At 33.3% G+C, this 17178-nt stretch overlaps 1 protein-coding gene across 1 annotated transcript; it reads right to left on the bottom strand.

Moving 5' to 3' along the window:
* Positions 1 to 12818: 12818 nt before the first annotated feature.
* On the bottom strand, positions 12819 to 13760 carry LOC127541567 (olfactory receptor 1052-like). Its single transcript, XM_051966793.1, has one exon. The coding sequence runs from the start codon at positions 13758 to 13760 to the stop codon at positions 12819 to 12821; it is 942 nt and encodes a 313-aa protein (XP_051822753.1).
* Between the last annotated feature and the right edge of the window lie 3418 nt (positions 13761 to 17178).

Here is a 17178-nt window from a genome sequence, read left to right as displayed (position 1 = left end):
AAGATAGAAAAGATAGGATGCTTTAACCATATTTATTTTTATAAAATTGATCCCAACCTATGCTTTCTATTCAATTATTTGAAAATCAAACAGTCCCTTTTGTCTTGGGGGGAGGGGAAACTCATAATCTTTTCTTCTCATCTCCCAATGAAAGAAAGATTTTGGTGTTTACCTAGCACTCACTATTCAGATCTTGGTGGGCATGCCAGTAACTTCACAGTTCATTGAGTTATAGAGTATAATCATGAGGAATTATGGATTATTAATCATAACCTATGTTGTAATTTTCTTTGTTTTTCTGGAGATCTTGGGAGTAGCCTTCTTTTCAGTTTAGTAATCACCACAAGAATAGCTAGTTATTAAAGTCCAAACATCTTGTCTCCCTTGCCTGGTGCTCAGCTAGCTTTCTTGTAGCCTTCAGAGGGGACTTGGTTTCAGCGAAGAAAATGCAGCAGGCCAGGCCAGCCACCACAAGGCTAATGAAGATGGAAATGAATCTCTCTCCTTGGTTCAGAGAGATTGAGCTCTCACCTCCAATCCTTTTTTGTGATGTCCGCGTATTTAAAATCAGCCAGAGTCAAGAATTCAGGTTAAGGGAAAAATCTTGTATCTTTATTCTCAGTAGAGGTGAGGGGGGATTGCGTTAGAAATATGTGCAAGAAGGATTGCAATAGCAATATGGGCAGCTGCGAAAGGAAGCCAGCTAGCAGAGGGGGATCAGAGATGAAGGACAGTCGTGATAGCAATGTGAGCAGCTGTGTCAAGACACCAGTCATCAATCTCTCCTTCCGCTTCCCTTTCTACTCCCTTGCCTCTACCCACCAAAAAACGTCATTTCCTATACAACACATCAGGACTTGCACAAAGAGTGGACAGGGGCCATTCCTTCTCCAAGCATATATATTAATAGAGTATGGTCCAATTACTATTTAGCCTCATGTGCTTGGGATCTCAGTGCATCAACTCGAGCCTCAGCTCATTACACTTTTTCTTCTCTCTCCTCATTGTGCCTGAGGCTCCCAGCTTATATGCTCTTATAAGTACATTATAATAGGTGTGAATCTTATAGAACTATATTAAGTACTAAATACATGTATTTAACTAGAGAACTATTAAGCACCATGCTAAACTAGATAATCACTGTCTTTCTCAATTCCACTGACTTAATATCTTATAAGAATCCTTTTAGAGTTCTGGCCCATAACAGTATGGGTTTGAATTCCTCTTTTATTTATTTTTTACTGCATAAACTTTACTAAGTTATTTGCCTTACTTAGTTGGGTCTTATCTGAATGCAGCAGATTGGAGGAGGTGTTTCTCATATTTGTTCACTTTGATTAGAAGTCTTGAATGTGAACAGAAATACCAAATAAAATGAGTCTGATAAGGTGGAAAGATCACCTGGTTTAAAACTAAACTCTAACTTCCTGTTCTTTCCAGGTTTTTTATTGTGTAACTAATAAACCATCCAACTCTGTCATCTGATATCTCCAACAATTCCTAACCCATGGTATTCCACTTTAAATCTTGGAAATTATTGACTTTTCCACCTGTTCTACAGCTGAATTTTTTCCTGGAAAAAATAAAACATACACACACACACACATACACACACACACACACACACACACACACACACACACACACACGAAACCCCATGGGCAGAAAAAACATAGAATTAAAAGATAAATAAATTGAAAAATGCTTATAATAAATATGATCAAAATATAAATTTTGGTAAATCACAGTGTAATGTTACAAAATATTCCTCAAATAAAGAAATGCCAATTGTGATGAAAAATATTGAAAAAAAAAAGAAAATGATAAGCAAGTTCATGAAAATATTCTTGAAATTATTAATTGATCCCACCTCAGCAAACCATTGCGATATTCTGAGCCCCAAAGCAGTGGAACAAGGAAATGAAAATATGAGGAACTTCCACCATCCCACATGCCTCAGAATAGCTAAGGAAATTGGCAGAGTCTAACTCCAAGAACCACTATGAGATTTAACAGAGTCCTGAGCAAATAGACAAATTACTCCAGACAGCCTCACGTTTCATCATGGCCCCAGGAAAATAAAGAAACAATCCACAGGCCTCAGCACATTCCAGACACCACTGCAAAGACCCTAGGTTACCATTAGGTTAGCTGCCAGAATCCTATGGGGCAACATCTGTGCAGCATCAGCTAAATAGCCAAGGTCTCCAGCCCCCAGTGCAAGAATCCTGGGACAGGGTCACTTCCCCAATGGGAGAAGAACTTAAATTTTAAAGTACGAAAAAGACTAAAAGCCTGGATAAAAACCAACAAAATCAAAAAAGAATCTGAACATAAAGAGTTATCATGGTGACAGGAGAGATCAAGATAGAAACTCAAAAGAGGACAACAATGAAAAATCACTTATGGGCAAAGCCAAAAAAAAAAAAAAAAAAAAAAAAAAAAAAACTAGTCTAAAAAAAGTGTCAGTGATTTGGAAATAAAAAACAACTACTTAAAAAGTTGACTTGGCCAAATTGTAAAGGAGAAACAAAAATCCATCGAGGAAAACAATACCTTAAAGAGTATAACTGGCCAAATGGAAAAGGAAGTACAAAACTGAATAAAACACAATGACTTAAAAGTAATAATTGAGCAGGTAGAAGCTAATGACTCTAAGAGGCAATAAACCAAACAAATTCAAAATAATCAAGAAATGGGAGAAAATACGAAATAACTCAATAGAAAATCACCTGAGCTGCTTTAGGAGAGACAGCCTTAAAATCTCTAAACTCCCTAGAAGGCATAATCAAGAGAGACACCTAAACAGCACCTTTCAAGAAATTAGCAAGGAACACTGTTTTTTTATTCTGAATTAAAGGGCAAGAGGACATTGAAAGAATTCACAGATTAGATCACCGTAGGAAGGAGATCCCAAAATAGTATCTCCAAGGGACATTAGAGTCAAATTTCAGAACTTTAAGGTCAAAAGAAAAAAATACTACATGGTATCATACAGAAACAATACAAACATTGGGAAATCACAATCAAGATTTACAAAGGAATTTGCATCTGCAGCATTAATGAATTAGAAATCATAGTACATGATATTTCAGAAGGTAAAGGAGTTGGATTGTAGCCAAGAATCACCTCCTGTTCAAATTAAGCATAAGATTTCATGGGGGAAAATGATCATTCAAGGATAGAAATATTTCAAAGTTTCATAATGAAAAGACTAGTATCCAACAAAACATTGGATACCCAATATCAATATCCAGTATCCCCACCCCAGTCCTAGCAGTTTGCTAGCGTCTCCTTCCATCTCCCTGCTTGCACTGGCCTGCTCATGAAATTCAGGACAAACTTTTTCTGGCTATCTTCCAGATTATCTTCTGCTGGTAAATTGTTCTTCCAATCTTGGTGAATTTTACTAGTCAAGCACTATTTTAAAGTCTGAGTTTGGTATTTAGTAATGAGGGTATGAGAGGACTTTAGAATGTTGTGTGTGTCTTCTCTGACATCTTGGCTCTGCACCCCCCACCCCCATACGAGTACTTTGAATGAAGATGAGAATAAGCATTTATTTTATTTAATATAAAAAGTTATTACTCAAACTCATTTGGTACCTAGCAAAATACAATGAAAATCTTGGTCAGTTTTCCTATATTTTAAAATAGCATGCTTAAAGTGACTCTCATTTTCATGCAATATAAGTACTACTGGAAAAAATAAGAATGTTTCTTTCTATATTATTTGAAAAAATAAATGTAGAAAAAACTGAACTATGTATTTCAATCATTATTTTATGTTTTGGTAGAGTTCAGAAGTAGTTTTCTCATTGCAGTAATATCCTAATATCTCAGACTGTATATCAAGAGGTTAAACATTGGTGTCAAAGTAGTGTAGAAAAGAGCAAAAACTTTATCTGGGCTCAGGTTATCTTTAACGTATGACAACATATTTCTCAACAAAGTAGAGCTGAGCAAAATTTATCTGATCATTAATGATACGTGATGATGAAAGCCTCATTCTTCATGCATAACTTATAAAGAGAGAGCCATATTTCATTTTGCACTCAATGAAGTCATTATTTATTCTCAATTTGATTACAATTTTGAATTTTTTTAAAATTATAATTCATAAGAACATTAAATCTCATCAAAACTCTTTACCTTCCTATTCCTTATACTATATTTAATTAATTTTAAAAATAGAAAAAGTGGCAGAAATATGGCTCAGAAAAACAACTTATGTCATACTTCATACACAATATACTTTGAATGAATATTTGATCTTAAAACTAAATATAATATTAAAAAATTGAACATAATAATCAATTTCAGTTCTAGGTAAGCAATATACAAAAGACAGAAACAATTACAAAAGATAAAATAGATTTTAATTGCTTCAAGTGGAAAAATACTTCACAGATAATAATATAAATGGTTGCAGTTCAAAATAAAATATTTGCATTAAATTTTCTTGATTAGATGATAGATGGATGATAGGTAGATAGAGATATTCATAAAATCTGTATATTACAGTTAATTTTCTATACAAATCTATATGTATATACATACATACAGATCTCCATATCTATGTATCTATGTATCTATCTATCTGCCTCTCAGTCTCTTTATATCATCCTTTCACAAGAGAAGATCCATTTTGCAGGCTCTGGGTTGAATTTCCAGCAGCCACTGTCAGGTGGCTACCATGTAGTCCAATAGTTCTCCCATGTATTGCAACATATGGCGCCTAAATGTGGGGGAAGGGAATAATAGCAAAAAAAAATTAAAAAAAAATGGGAACTGTTAAGGGAAACATCAATTCTCCAAGAGCCTCCACAGCTGTGGATCATAACTTCTGAAGGAGTTGCAAAGCAGCCTTTGCTGACACAGGTGTTGTGGGCTGGGAATGAGATAAATTGGAGGCAGAGGGAAGAGGAGAGAGGTCAGACAATACAATGGCCTCTCAGTCAGATATGTCAGAGAATAGCAACTGCTTCTTGGTCTCCTTGTATCACCCTCTCACAAGAGGAAATCCATTCTTGGTTGGAACTCCAGCAGTCACTCTCAGATGGCTCCCTTGTATTCCAACAGCTCTCCCATGTATTCCAACAATTAAAAACACTAGAAAGTGTTGTTATCGATGCAATCTTTCTTAAAATAATAAGCAGTAATTATTTACAGCCAAGAGAAAGCATAAATCTAATACAGATAAGCTAAAAACTTTCCAAATAAGATTAACAATGGATTGGGGATGCTCATTATAATCACCATTATTCAATATTGCGTTAAATTTTTAGCTATGTCAATAAGTAAAGAAAAAGAAATTGAAAGAAAGCAAATAAATAATAAAGAAACAAAAGTATCACTCTGCAGATATGATGATATTTTAGAAAAATCTAGAGAATCAACTAAGATACTAGTTGAAACAATTAACAATTTTAGCAAAGAAGCAGGACATAAATTAAAGCCTCATAAATCATTAACATTTCTATAGGTTACTAACACAACCCAGCAGGAAAACATGGAAAGAGAAATTCCATATAGAATAACTTGAGACTATATAAAACACTTAGGCTTCCTATCAACACAGACCAAAAGACTAAATGAACACAATTATAAAGCATTCCACACAAATACAGAAAGAATCAAACAACTGGAGAAAATTGATTGCTTATCAGTAGACATAAACAATAAAATAAAAATATGACTATTGTATCTAATCTAGATTCCTTATTTAGTCAAATACTAATCAAGCTATCAAAATATTACTTAAAGATAAAAATAATAATAACAATATTCATCTAAACCTGGCGTCCTCAAACTTTTTAAATAGGGGGCTGTTATGACCACATATTTAAAATCAGCTGGAGTCAGGAATTCAGGTTAAGGGAAAAAATCTTCAATCTTTATTCTCAATAGAGGTGAAGAAGGATTGTGATAGCAACATGGGCAGCTGTGACAGGAAACCAGCTAGCAGAGTGGGATCGGAGGTGAAGGGCGGTTGCGATAGCAATGTGAGCAGCTGTGTCAGAGAATAGCAACTGCTTCTTGGTCTCCTTGTATCACCCTCTCACAAGAGGAAATCCATTCTTGGTTGGAACTCCAGCAGTCACTCTCAGATGGCTCCCTTGTATTCCAACAGCTCTCCCATGTATTCCAAAAGCTCTACCCTTTATTGCAATATATGGCACCTAAATGTGGGATAAGAATTACAAGAAGAATCTGAGCTGTTTATGAGGATCCTTGCAGAGTTAAGGAAGAAGAGCCCTGGTAAGACTTTTTTAGTCGGGCTAATTAAATGGGCCAACATATCAAAAGGCCAAGCCAGGAGACAGACTAGAGACTTAAATGTCTGTTCTGACCACAGTCCTCTTCTCTGTTTGAAAGTTTGCCTCTATCAACACCTGCTACAACCACCCAGAAATGATAGTACTGCTTGCATTCCTCAGTATTCAGACCATGCTGTGGGGGGAGGAGGGAATAATAGGGGGAAAAATGGGAATTGTTAAGGGAAAGGTCAATTCTCCAAGAGCCTCCACAGCTGTGGATCATAACCTCTGGAGGAGTTGCAAGGCAGCCTTTGCTGACACAGGTATTGCAGATTAGGAATGAGATAAATTGGAGGCAGAGGGAAGAGGAGAGAGGTCAGACAATACAATGGCCTCTCAGTCAGAGAGGTAAGAGCACAGCAACTACTTCTATGTCTCCTTGTATCATCCTCTCACAAGAGGAGATCCAATCTGAGTTGGATGTCCAGCAGCCACTGTCAGGTGGCTCCCGTGTATTCCAACAACTCTCTCATGTATTCCAACAATTAAAAACACTAGAAAGTATTACCATCAACGGAATCTTTCTTAAAATAATAAGCAGTGATTATTTAAGGTCAAGAGCAAACATTAAATCTAATACAGATGAGCTAAAAAGTTTCCAAATAAGATTAAGAATGGATCGGGGATGCTCATTATAACCACCATTATTCAATATTGCATTAAATTTTTAGCTATATCAATAAGTAAAGAAAAAGAAATTGAAAGAATACAAATAAATAATAAAGAAACAAAAGTATCACTGTGCAGATGATATGATGATATATTTAGAAAAATCTGGAGAATCAGCTAAGATACTAGTTGAAACAATTAACAATTTTAGCAAAGAAGCAGGACATAAATTCATGCCTCGTAAATCATTAATATTTCTATAGATTACTAACACAACCCAGCAGTATAACATGGAAAGAGAAATTCCATATAGAATAACTTGAGACAATATAAAACACTTAGGCTTCCTATCAAAACAAACCCAAAAAATAAATGGACACAATGATAAAACATTCCACACAAATACAGAGAGAACCAAACAACTGGAGAAAATTGATTGTCAGTAGGCATAGACAATAAAATAAAAATATGACCTAATCTAGTTTCCTTATTTAGTCAAATACTAATCGAGCTATCAAAATATAACATAAAGATAAAAATAATAGCAACATTCATCTAAACCAGGGGTCCTCAAATTTTTAAATAGGGGGCCAGTTCACTGTCCCTCAGACTTGGAGGGCCAGACTATAGTAAAAACAAAAAGTTTGTTTTGTGGGCCTTTAAATAAAGAAATTTCATAGCCCTGGGTGAGGGGGATAAACGTCCTCAGCTGCTGCATCTGGCCCACGGGCCATAGTTTGAGGACCCCTTTAGATTCTAAACAAAGACAAGTTCAATATATCAAATGAATGAATGAAATATTATGTGACAAAGGTAGCCTATCAGATTTCAAAGCATATTGCAAAATGGTAATTATGAAAATAATCTGGTAATGGCTAAGAAATTGAATGATGAATCAGTGGAATAGTTTAGGGATACAGTATACAATTGCAAATAACTATAGTAATGTTACTTGAGAAACCCAAAGATTGAAGTTTTGAGTGCAAAAACTTGCTATTTTATAAAAATTTCAGAGAAAATTGAAAAAAAAATTGTGAAAACTAAACATGGAAAAATATCTCTCATCATATACCAAAATAAGATAAAAATAGATAACGTAATTAGACATAAAGAGTGATATTATAAATAAATCACGAGAACATAGAAAATATCAGATCTATGAATAAGAGAAATGTTTATGGTAAAACAAGAGATAGAGAGAATAATGCGAATAAAAGGGATAATTTTCATTTATTTAGAAAATGTTTTTATAGATACAATTTTAATGCAGTCAAATAAGTCATAGCCCAACTTATCACTCTTGATTAGAAAAAATGCAAATTTGTATAATTGGGATAGCAATCTCACTTATTAGCTTGGTGAAGGGCAAGTTATAAACTGTTGTGAATATTAAATAGAGCACTTTATATTTGATTCTGAAGGTGACATGGAACCACTAAAGTTTATTATATGGGGAGTGGTGACATGGTCAGATGTCTCCCATTAGGAAGATCGTTTTGTCAGCTAAAGGGAGAATACACTGTAATGGAGAAGTTCTTTTGGCAGCAAGAACTGCCAGCAGGCGATTGCAATGTTGATGAGCATCTGCAATAAAGGGGTGGCAGTTCTGGAGAGCAATGCTCAAAAAGTTATCAAACTGTGCATACCCTTTGATCCAGCAGTGTTTCTACTGGGCTTATACCCCAAAGAGATACTAAAGAAGGGAAAGGGACCTGTATGTGCCAAAATGTTTGTGGCAGCCATTTGTAGTGGCTAGAAGCTGGAAAATGAATGGATGCCCATTAATTGGAGAATGGTCGAATAAATTGTGGTATATGAATTTTATGGAATATTATTGTTCTGTAAGAAATGACCAGCAGGATGAATACAGAGAGGACTGGCGAGATTTACATGAACTGATGCTAAGTAAAATGAGCAGAACCAGGAGCTCATTATATACCTCAACAATGATACTGTTTGAGGATGTGTTCTGATGGAAGTGGATCTCTTCGATAAAGAGAGCTAATTCAGTTTCAATTGATCAAGGATGGACAGAAGCAGCTATACTCAAAGAAAGAATACTGGGAAATGAATATAAACTGCTTGCATTTCTGTTTTTCTTCTCGGGTTATTTATACCTTCTGAATACAATTCTTCCTGTGAAACAAGAGAACTGTTTGGTTCTGCACACATATATTGTATCTAGGATATACTGTAACCTATGTAACATAAAGGACTGCTTGCCATCTGGAGGAGGGGGTAAAGGGAGGGAGGGGAAAAATTGGAATAGAAGTGAGTACAAGGGATAATGCTGTAAAAAATTACCCTGGCATGGGTTCTGTCAATAAAAAGTTTTTAAAAAATAAAAAAAAAATTAAAATAAAAAAAAGGAAAGTACTTTTCAATATCCAAAATAAATAAATAAATAAATAAATAAATAAAATAAAAATAAAAACAATGAAGAAAAAAACTTATAATAATGAGGTTATATTGAAATCCTATGCCCATCAACTGAGAAATGGCCGGAGAACTTATGGCATAAAAATACATTGTAATGTTATTGTTCCATAAGAAATAATGAGCAGCCTGATTTCAGGAAAAAAAACAAACAAACTGAAAAGACTTATTTTAACTGATGCTCAGTGAAGTGGGCAAAACGAGAGAACATTGTACACAGTAACAGCAAGATTGTATGATATTCAACTATGATATAATTGGGTCTTCTCAGCAATACAATGATCTTAGGACACTTCCAATAAACTTGGGTTGAAAACTGCCAAGAACATCCAGACATAGAACAATGGAAACTGACTGTGGTTTGGGGCATACTCTGTTCACTTGTTTTTTTTTTTTTTTTTTTTTTTCTTTCTTGCAATTTCTCCCTTTTTCTGATTTTTTTTTCACAAAATAATTAATAAAGAAATATGTTTAAAATGATGTACATGTATAATGTAAAAAAATAAAAAAATAAAGGGGTGGCAGTATCAGAAGAGAGGAGGTATATGGAAGGGACATTTTATAAATAAAAATTCACAGATCTTGACAACAGAATTGATATGGAGGATGTGAGAAGATGAGGATTTGAGGATATAAACCTGAGGCGCAAGAAGGAATATGGTGTCCTTCAACATAATATGGAGCTTTGGGAGTATTAGAGGAAAAATAATGTTCTCATATTTGGACATATCAAGTTTAGATGTCTATAATGCATTTAGTTTGAGATATCTAAAAAGTACTAAAGACTTCAAAATAAGGTTCAGCAAAAAAGTTTCAGTTGTATGACCAGATGTGAGAATTTTATCATAGGGAAGGTCATGGAATACATTGGAACTGATGAATTCATTAGGTGAAATAGAATAGGAGAAAAGAAGAGGACTTAGGGCAAATCTCTTTGAGATACCCACAATTAATGGATATGGCTTGAGTGAAAATCCTTCAAAGGCAACTGAAAAATAGCAGTCAGATATTTAAGAAAAGAATCAGTAGAGAGTATTCATAAAGATCTAGAAAGTAGAGAATTTCAAAGAGAAGAGGGTGATTCATAGGGAAAACATATTTGGACCTAAGAGAAAAGAATAAATGGCACTATTGAGGAATGCCAGTACTATAGCTAATAAGATAAAATGTATTCTCAGATATTGGGAGTTAAGGGAAGACAAAGGGGGATTGTTCAGAAAAAAATTGGATTACAGCATTTGGCAATGTCTTTAAAATGAACCCTGTGGAAAAAAATGAGTGCATGTAAAACTGACTGTGGTAAATTATGATGAAATATAACTGATTGAAAATACAGTGTGATCATAATTCTTATGTTTCATAATTGTTAAAACAGTTATTGTATAAATTGTTCTGTTTCTGCTTACTTCATTTACATGAGTTTATTCAAGTTTTCCCAGATAGTTTTTCTTCTTAAATCATTCCCACCATCATTTTTTTACAACACAATAATATTCTATCACAATTATACAGCATAATTCATCTAACCATTTGGCAATCAATTGGCATCCTCTAAGTTTTAAATTTTTGCTTTTACAAAGAGTGATTATAAACAGTTCCAAAGAACTCATAAAGAAGCATACTATACATATCCAAATTAAAAAAAAAATGGATGGACTTGAAGTAAAGATTGATGAATACTTTTTTTTTCCCTTTCTTTCTTCTTTTTCCCTCCTTCCCTGCCTTCCTTTCTCTCTCTTTCCTTCTTTTACTTTCTTTCTTCCCTTCCTTCCTTGCCTTTCTTTCTTCCCTTCCTTCTCTCCATCCCTCCTTCCTTTCCTTCCTTCTTTCCATTCACCCTTCCTTCTTCGTTTCCTTTGTCCTTCCTTTCTTCCCTCTCGTCTTCCCTTTCTTCTTTCTATTCCTTCCTCCCTTTTTATCTTCCTTTATTTCTCCTCCTCTTCCTCATTCTTTCTTCTTATTATTATTCCTCTCTTCTTCTTTTTCTCCTATCTTTCTTTCATTCTTTTCTTCTTTCTCTTTCATCTTTTTTCTTTCCTTCCTTCCTTCCTACCTTTTGTTTCTCCCTCCCTCCTTTCTTTCTCTCTCTTATTCTTTTTCTTTTATTTTTATTCATGTCTAATGCAGAAATTTATTCTATAGATGACTTTATAGATTGCATATCACTATACATATACACTCAATAAATGGACTGGTAGAACAATGAATAAAGAAATATGCTGATTTGTTTTTGTAAGTATGAAAATGTGGCCTACACGGTAGTGTATCTTCAATGTCGCCTTTGCCACCTATGACTAGGCAGGAACTAGTATGATCCAAACTGATGTTATCTGTCTGAACTAGGATTTAAGCTACTACAAGAGTTCAGATAATCTAATAAATGCTTTCAATTTATTCATGAATATAATTAAGATGACTTTTAGCTGAATTTTTTTTAAGTACCATGAATTATGCTATACCATATTGATTTTTGTTCAACTGCCATTTTTCATTGACCCACACTATGATTAATTGTCTGAGATGAAGTAATTCCCACATATGAGGTTCTATTATTTGTTTCTGGGAAAACAAAACAAAACAAAACAACAACAAGAACAACAACAAAAACACTTAACAGACAGATTAATTTCCTGTCACTGACTTCCTACAAGTCAATTAAATACATTGGAATGATATAGTAGAAAAGTTAAAGTGTTTTACATTAAATGTCACCCATATTACTAGATGTGTGGCCACTGAAAAATCATTTAATCTCATCGAGCTTCAATTTATAAAATGGGAAAATCCTATGTCTAGAATCCAATTCATGCAGATATTATAAAGTGAAAAGGAATTAGTGTGTAAATGCAATTGAACATAGAGCTTTTTGTAAATTAAAAATCTATGTCATAGCCACCTATAAATTTCAGCATCATCCTCATTATCATAACCCTCTTTAGACTTTTAGACAATTTCCTTTCCCATCCTGACCTCAAATTCTTTGTGTTTGTCAGATAGGTTTCAATTACATTATCCTAAAGTCCCTATCAGCGCTTCACACAATTGTCATCTGATTTTTAATTATAATATTGTTCAGTTAGATGGTATTATGATTATAGTACTAAGTCTGCAATCAGGGATACTTGAGTTCAAATTCAGCCTTACATATTTTACATCAGTGTAACAATGAGGAAATCTCAATCTTGGTCTACCTCACTTTTCTTAATTATAAACTGATTATAACAACATCTACCTAGCAAAATCATTGTGCATATCAAATAAGATGATATTTACATAGTTACCAGAACATAGTAGGTGTTTAAAAGTCTTATTTCCCCTGATTTTCCCAAGAAAGTCCATAATTACATACGAATTTATCATTAAATCTGATGGTATCACTAAAATGACATTAAAAGAAAAAAATATTTTTTCACATTATTGTTATTATTTTGTCATGGTTAATTTAAGGAATAAATCAGTTATGTGGATTTTTCCAAGTGATTGACCTCTTTGCAGCATCCTTTACTTCCTTGTTTCTCAAACTATAAATTAGGGGATTTAACATAGGTATTATGAGTGTATAAAATACAGCAGATATTTTCTCTTGCTCCAGGGAATACTGAGAACTTGGCTGAATGTAACTGAAAGTCAGAGAACCATACAATAATGTCACTGCTGTCAAGTGGGATGCACAGGTAGAGAAAGCTTTGCGTCTCCCTTCAGTTGATTTGATTCTCAGGATAGCTATGAGGATATGGATGTAGGACACCATGATGATTATGAAAGTAATCATTGCAATCACTCCTGAGAAAACTAAAACTAGCATCTCATTGATGTGTGAATCAGAACAAGACAGCTTCAAAAGAGCTGGGATGTCACAGAAATAATGATTTACCACATTGGGGCCACAGAAATTCAACCTGAGCAAACCGATTGTGTGGGTCAATGAATTAATTAAACCCCCTAAGTAAGACACAAGAACCATCAAAATGCAAACTCTTTGAGTCATAATAACTGTATAAAGCAATGGATTGGCAATGGCTACATAACGGTCATATGCCATCATAGAGAGGAGGATGCCCTCAGTGGTGACAAACATACCAAAAAAGAAACTTTGTAAAACACAACTGGCAAATGAACTTACTTTGTTCTCTACTAGAAAATTCACTAACATTTTGGGAGCAAAGACAGTAGAGTAACAAATGTCACATAAGGAAAGGTTGCTGAGGAAGAAGTACATGGGGGTGTGAAGTTGGGCATTCATCCAGATAATTATGATCATTCCCCAATTTCCTACCAGAGTGACAATATAAATGACAAAGAAAAGCAAGAAGAGAGGGACCTGCAATTCTGGGATTTCAGTCAGTCCAACAAGAAAGAATTCTTTCACAAAACCAGTGTGATTCCATGTTGCCATATCAAATATTTCTGTATTAATGGCCCTTTGGTGTATCCAATAAAATGTCATTCAAGATTAAATCATGTTGCTTTTTTCTGGAATCTTGCTTCCATAATAGGAGAGATTAGTTCACATTACCCTACAAAAGAATAATAATAATTTGTTAATGACAGAAATGATTATGTAATAAGTCATAGGGCTGTTACTTTCCTATGCTTGATCTTAGCCTAAAAACAAAAAGGCATGCTATTATTCTTTTATATTTAATGTCTATCAAATATTTTAAGACACTTAACATAAGTTGCTATCTATAGTTCATTAAAACTATCAAGAAATGACTGCATTTACTTTAAACTGATTGAAAGCATTTGCAGCATAGTTTCTATAATGGATAGGATAAGCATGATTATACATTTTCCTAAACTAATTACCACATAAGTTTGATTTCCTTTGCTATGTTTGTAAAAGCTTTCATATAAAAATCTAAACGATAATAGACACCTGGGACAAATGCATGCTATTTTTGGTAATGGATATCATATCTTGGTAATTATTTATATATTAGACTATAATAATTGTCCACTTCAATAAATTTTATTAAATGGATTATCTTAGAACATTTTGAGTTTGTTCCTTGGATTTGTCCTCTATAGGATCCATGAAAGACGGTTGCTTATGATCAACAGTTGTAATTATCCAGTTATGTTTTTGGTAGTTATTCAGCAAGTATTCTGTTTTTACAATCTGAAATAATGTGTTATATTGTTTCTACAACATGTTTGAATATTTTTCATTGGTCACTAATTCAGGTTCCCTTAATGATAATTATTCTATGATTTTTGGTGGCAGTGGAATGGCTATGAATTGCCAATATTAATTATTACATTTCAATGACAGCAAAAAGCTTTGACATTTATTTGAAGTTTTTACTGTCACAATCATAATTCATTCTATATAACTTCATAAGTCTTATGATTTCCAGAATTTTTCTTGTCATAATGTAGAATAATATAATTTATCATAAATTTTCCCTATTGTCATTTCTATTCATGACATTTTTGTCATTACTCCATTGATAGTTTCTAATCCTTTAGAAAGATAAAACTGTTCTTATGAATATTTTCATTGATCTAATTTTTTAAAAAGCCTTGAAGTGAGATCTCTGAGTCAGTTTGTTCATGTTAGTTACTTTTAATTAAAATAATATTATTTTCTTTACTTCATGTACATACATTATTCCCCTTTCCACAAAAGGAAAGCTACTTCCAATTTGATTTTGTATTTACACCTTCCTAATATTGAATTTTTAATAAGTTCTTGAGATGATGTAGATTGAAGATGGCATAGTGCATAGAGTGCCCTGGTGGAGTCAGAAAAACTCCTTTTTCTGAGTTCAAAATCATCTACAGACACTTACCAGCTCTGTGACCCCCGGAAAAGCACTTAACCTTGTTTCCCTCAGTTTCCTTATCTGTAAAATGAATTGGAGAAGAAATGAAAAAGCACTTTAGTATCTTTGTCAAGAAATCCCTAAATGGTGTCACAAAAAGTCATATATAACTGAAAAATAACTTCAGTAAAATAAAGATTCCTGAAACATGTAGGTTTCCTTCTGCCAAAGTTTCTCATCTACTTTTTAATGGCATTTCCCATCTACATGAAAAATAAATTCACCAAAAATAAATATATATGAATATGTTCAATTAGTTAATAGTGAAACTCTCTAATATGTTGATGTTTATAATCCCTATAATAGTAGATGCTATACATTTGCTTAATTTTTATAAACTTTTGGATTGGGATTCCCTGAGCCAAGGACATGTCAAGAGAAGCAGACTATTCATTTAATTTTAAGCTTTTCTTTCACATCAGCAGTAGATCCACATAATCAAATTCAATTACATGTTAATGACAAAAAATATAAATACAGAACAATGTATTTTTCTTTTTATTTTTCAGTGAAAATTAATGTGAATAATGAGATTTAAAAATATAGATGTCTTCTCATGTTGATTATAAATGTATTTCCCAATACATTTGTGACCAGTATTTTCTTAATGTCACTGATGGAAACTTTAATGTAAAGTCTTCCTTTCTGTAATCCACTGCAAGATTTTCACACACAACCACTGACCTGATAAATATGATTCTTGACAAAATTCATTTCAAAAATCCCTCCTCTATCTTTCAATGTAACAATCTTTTGATAGTGTTGACCTTATCATCAGAAACTGAGTTCTGTTTCACAGTTAGTCAGTTGAAAACTTATTACCTATTTACTGTAACCCAAGATGTGTGCTTAAAACTACAGAAAATAATTTTAAATAATTACTAAAGAGGATGTATTTGAATTTAAGATTCAAAAGAAAGTAATAAGAAAACTGAACTACAATGCTTCAAAAGTTTAATTGAATCTATTTGACTCCATATTTAGACATACTCAGGGTAAAATAAAATTGAACATATCTATGTGACTGGACATGTCAGTTACATCCACTAATCTCTACCATTCTCAGATACATAGGAAAATAGAAAGTTGATGACTGCGAATAAAACACAGGAGGTAAAAAGTCAATGGGAATATTTTTGTGTTAAAAAATAAATTCTTACCAATTCACACATATTCCTTGAAACATATAATAATACAGGGAACTCAATATTCCATTGGGCAAAACAAAAAAAAATGCATTTTTTTCAAATATAAACTTCAGAATTCTGCATCTGATATTATAAAAAGGCTTTAAAAATTGACTGAGTAATTAAAATATTTTACATGAATAAATATTTTGTGAAAAGCAGTGTTCTAATAATTTCATATATAAATAGGGGAAAAATAGTTTATGCTCATTTGGGCTTAACCAACAATAAGTCCCAAAGCTCCAAAGTTACTTAGTTTAAAGATTCAGAAATTAGATTAGCGCAAGCTTTATTTGAAAAAAAAAATCTTTTTGGATATTCTATTACATTGAATAAATTAAGATTATAGATTATCATTGTGTGATTAGTTTTTCCACTGAAACTTGCGAAAATCTTCTGCTAAAGAATAAAACATCTCTGATCTGCCTTAGTGGAATGGTCAGAGATAATTCTTTTCTAGAAATTCCATTATATTTGAACCATTCAAGTTGTTTCACAATTAATGTCTGTTCAAATGAAATATCCTATAAGCCAGTCTCCAGATTTCTGTGCAGTTTTCTTCTAGGGCTCTGATTCCAGGCTTAGTGTTCTATCCATGTATCAACTAGTTGCCCATTTCTCACTGTTTTTGATTGTAAATTGTGTCTGTATCAACCTTTCTTTCAATTTGTCTCTGTCTTTATCCTCTTTTTCTCTTTCTCTCTTCTTTTCTCCCTTCATGTCTTTCTCCTTTCCCCTGTCTCTTTGTCACTCTTTATCTCTTTCTCTATATCTCTGTCACTCCATCTCTGTGTTTTTG

The sequence above is a fragment of the Antechinus flavipes genome, chromosome 6 (genome assembly GCF_016432865.1).
Source record: "Antechinus flavipes isolate AdamAnt ecotype Samford, QLD, Australia chromosome 6, AdamAnt_v2, whole genome shotgun sequence".
Lineage (NCBI taxonomy): Eukaryota > Metazoa > Chordata > Mammalia > Dasyuromorphia > Dasyuridae > Antechinus > Antechinus flavipes.
Note: the sequence above shows the minus strand (reverse complement) of the source record. Positions and strands in the feature narration are given on the sequence as shown.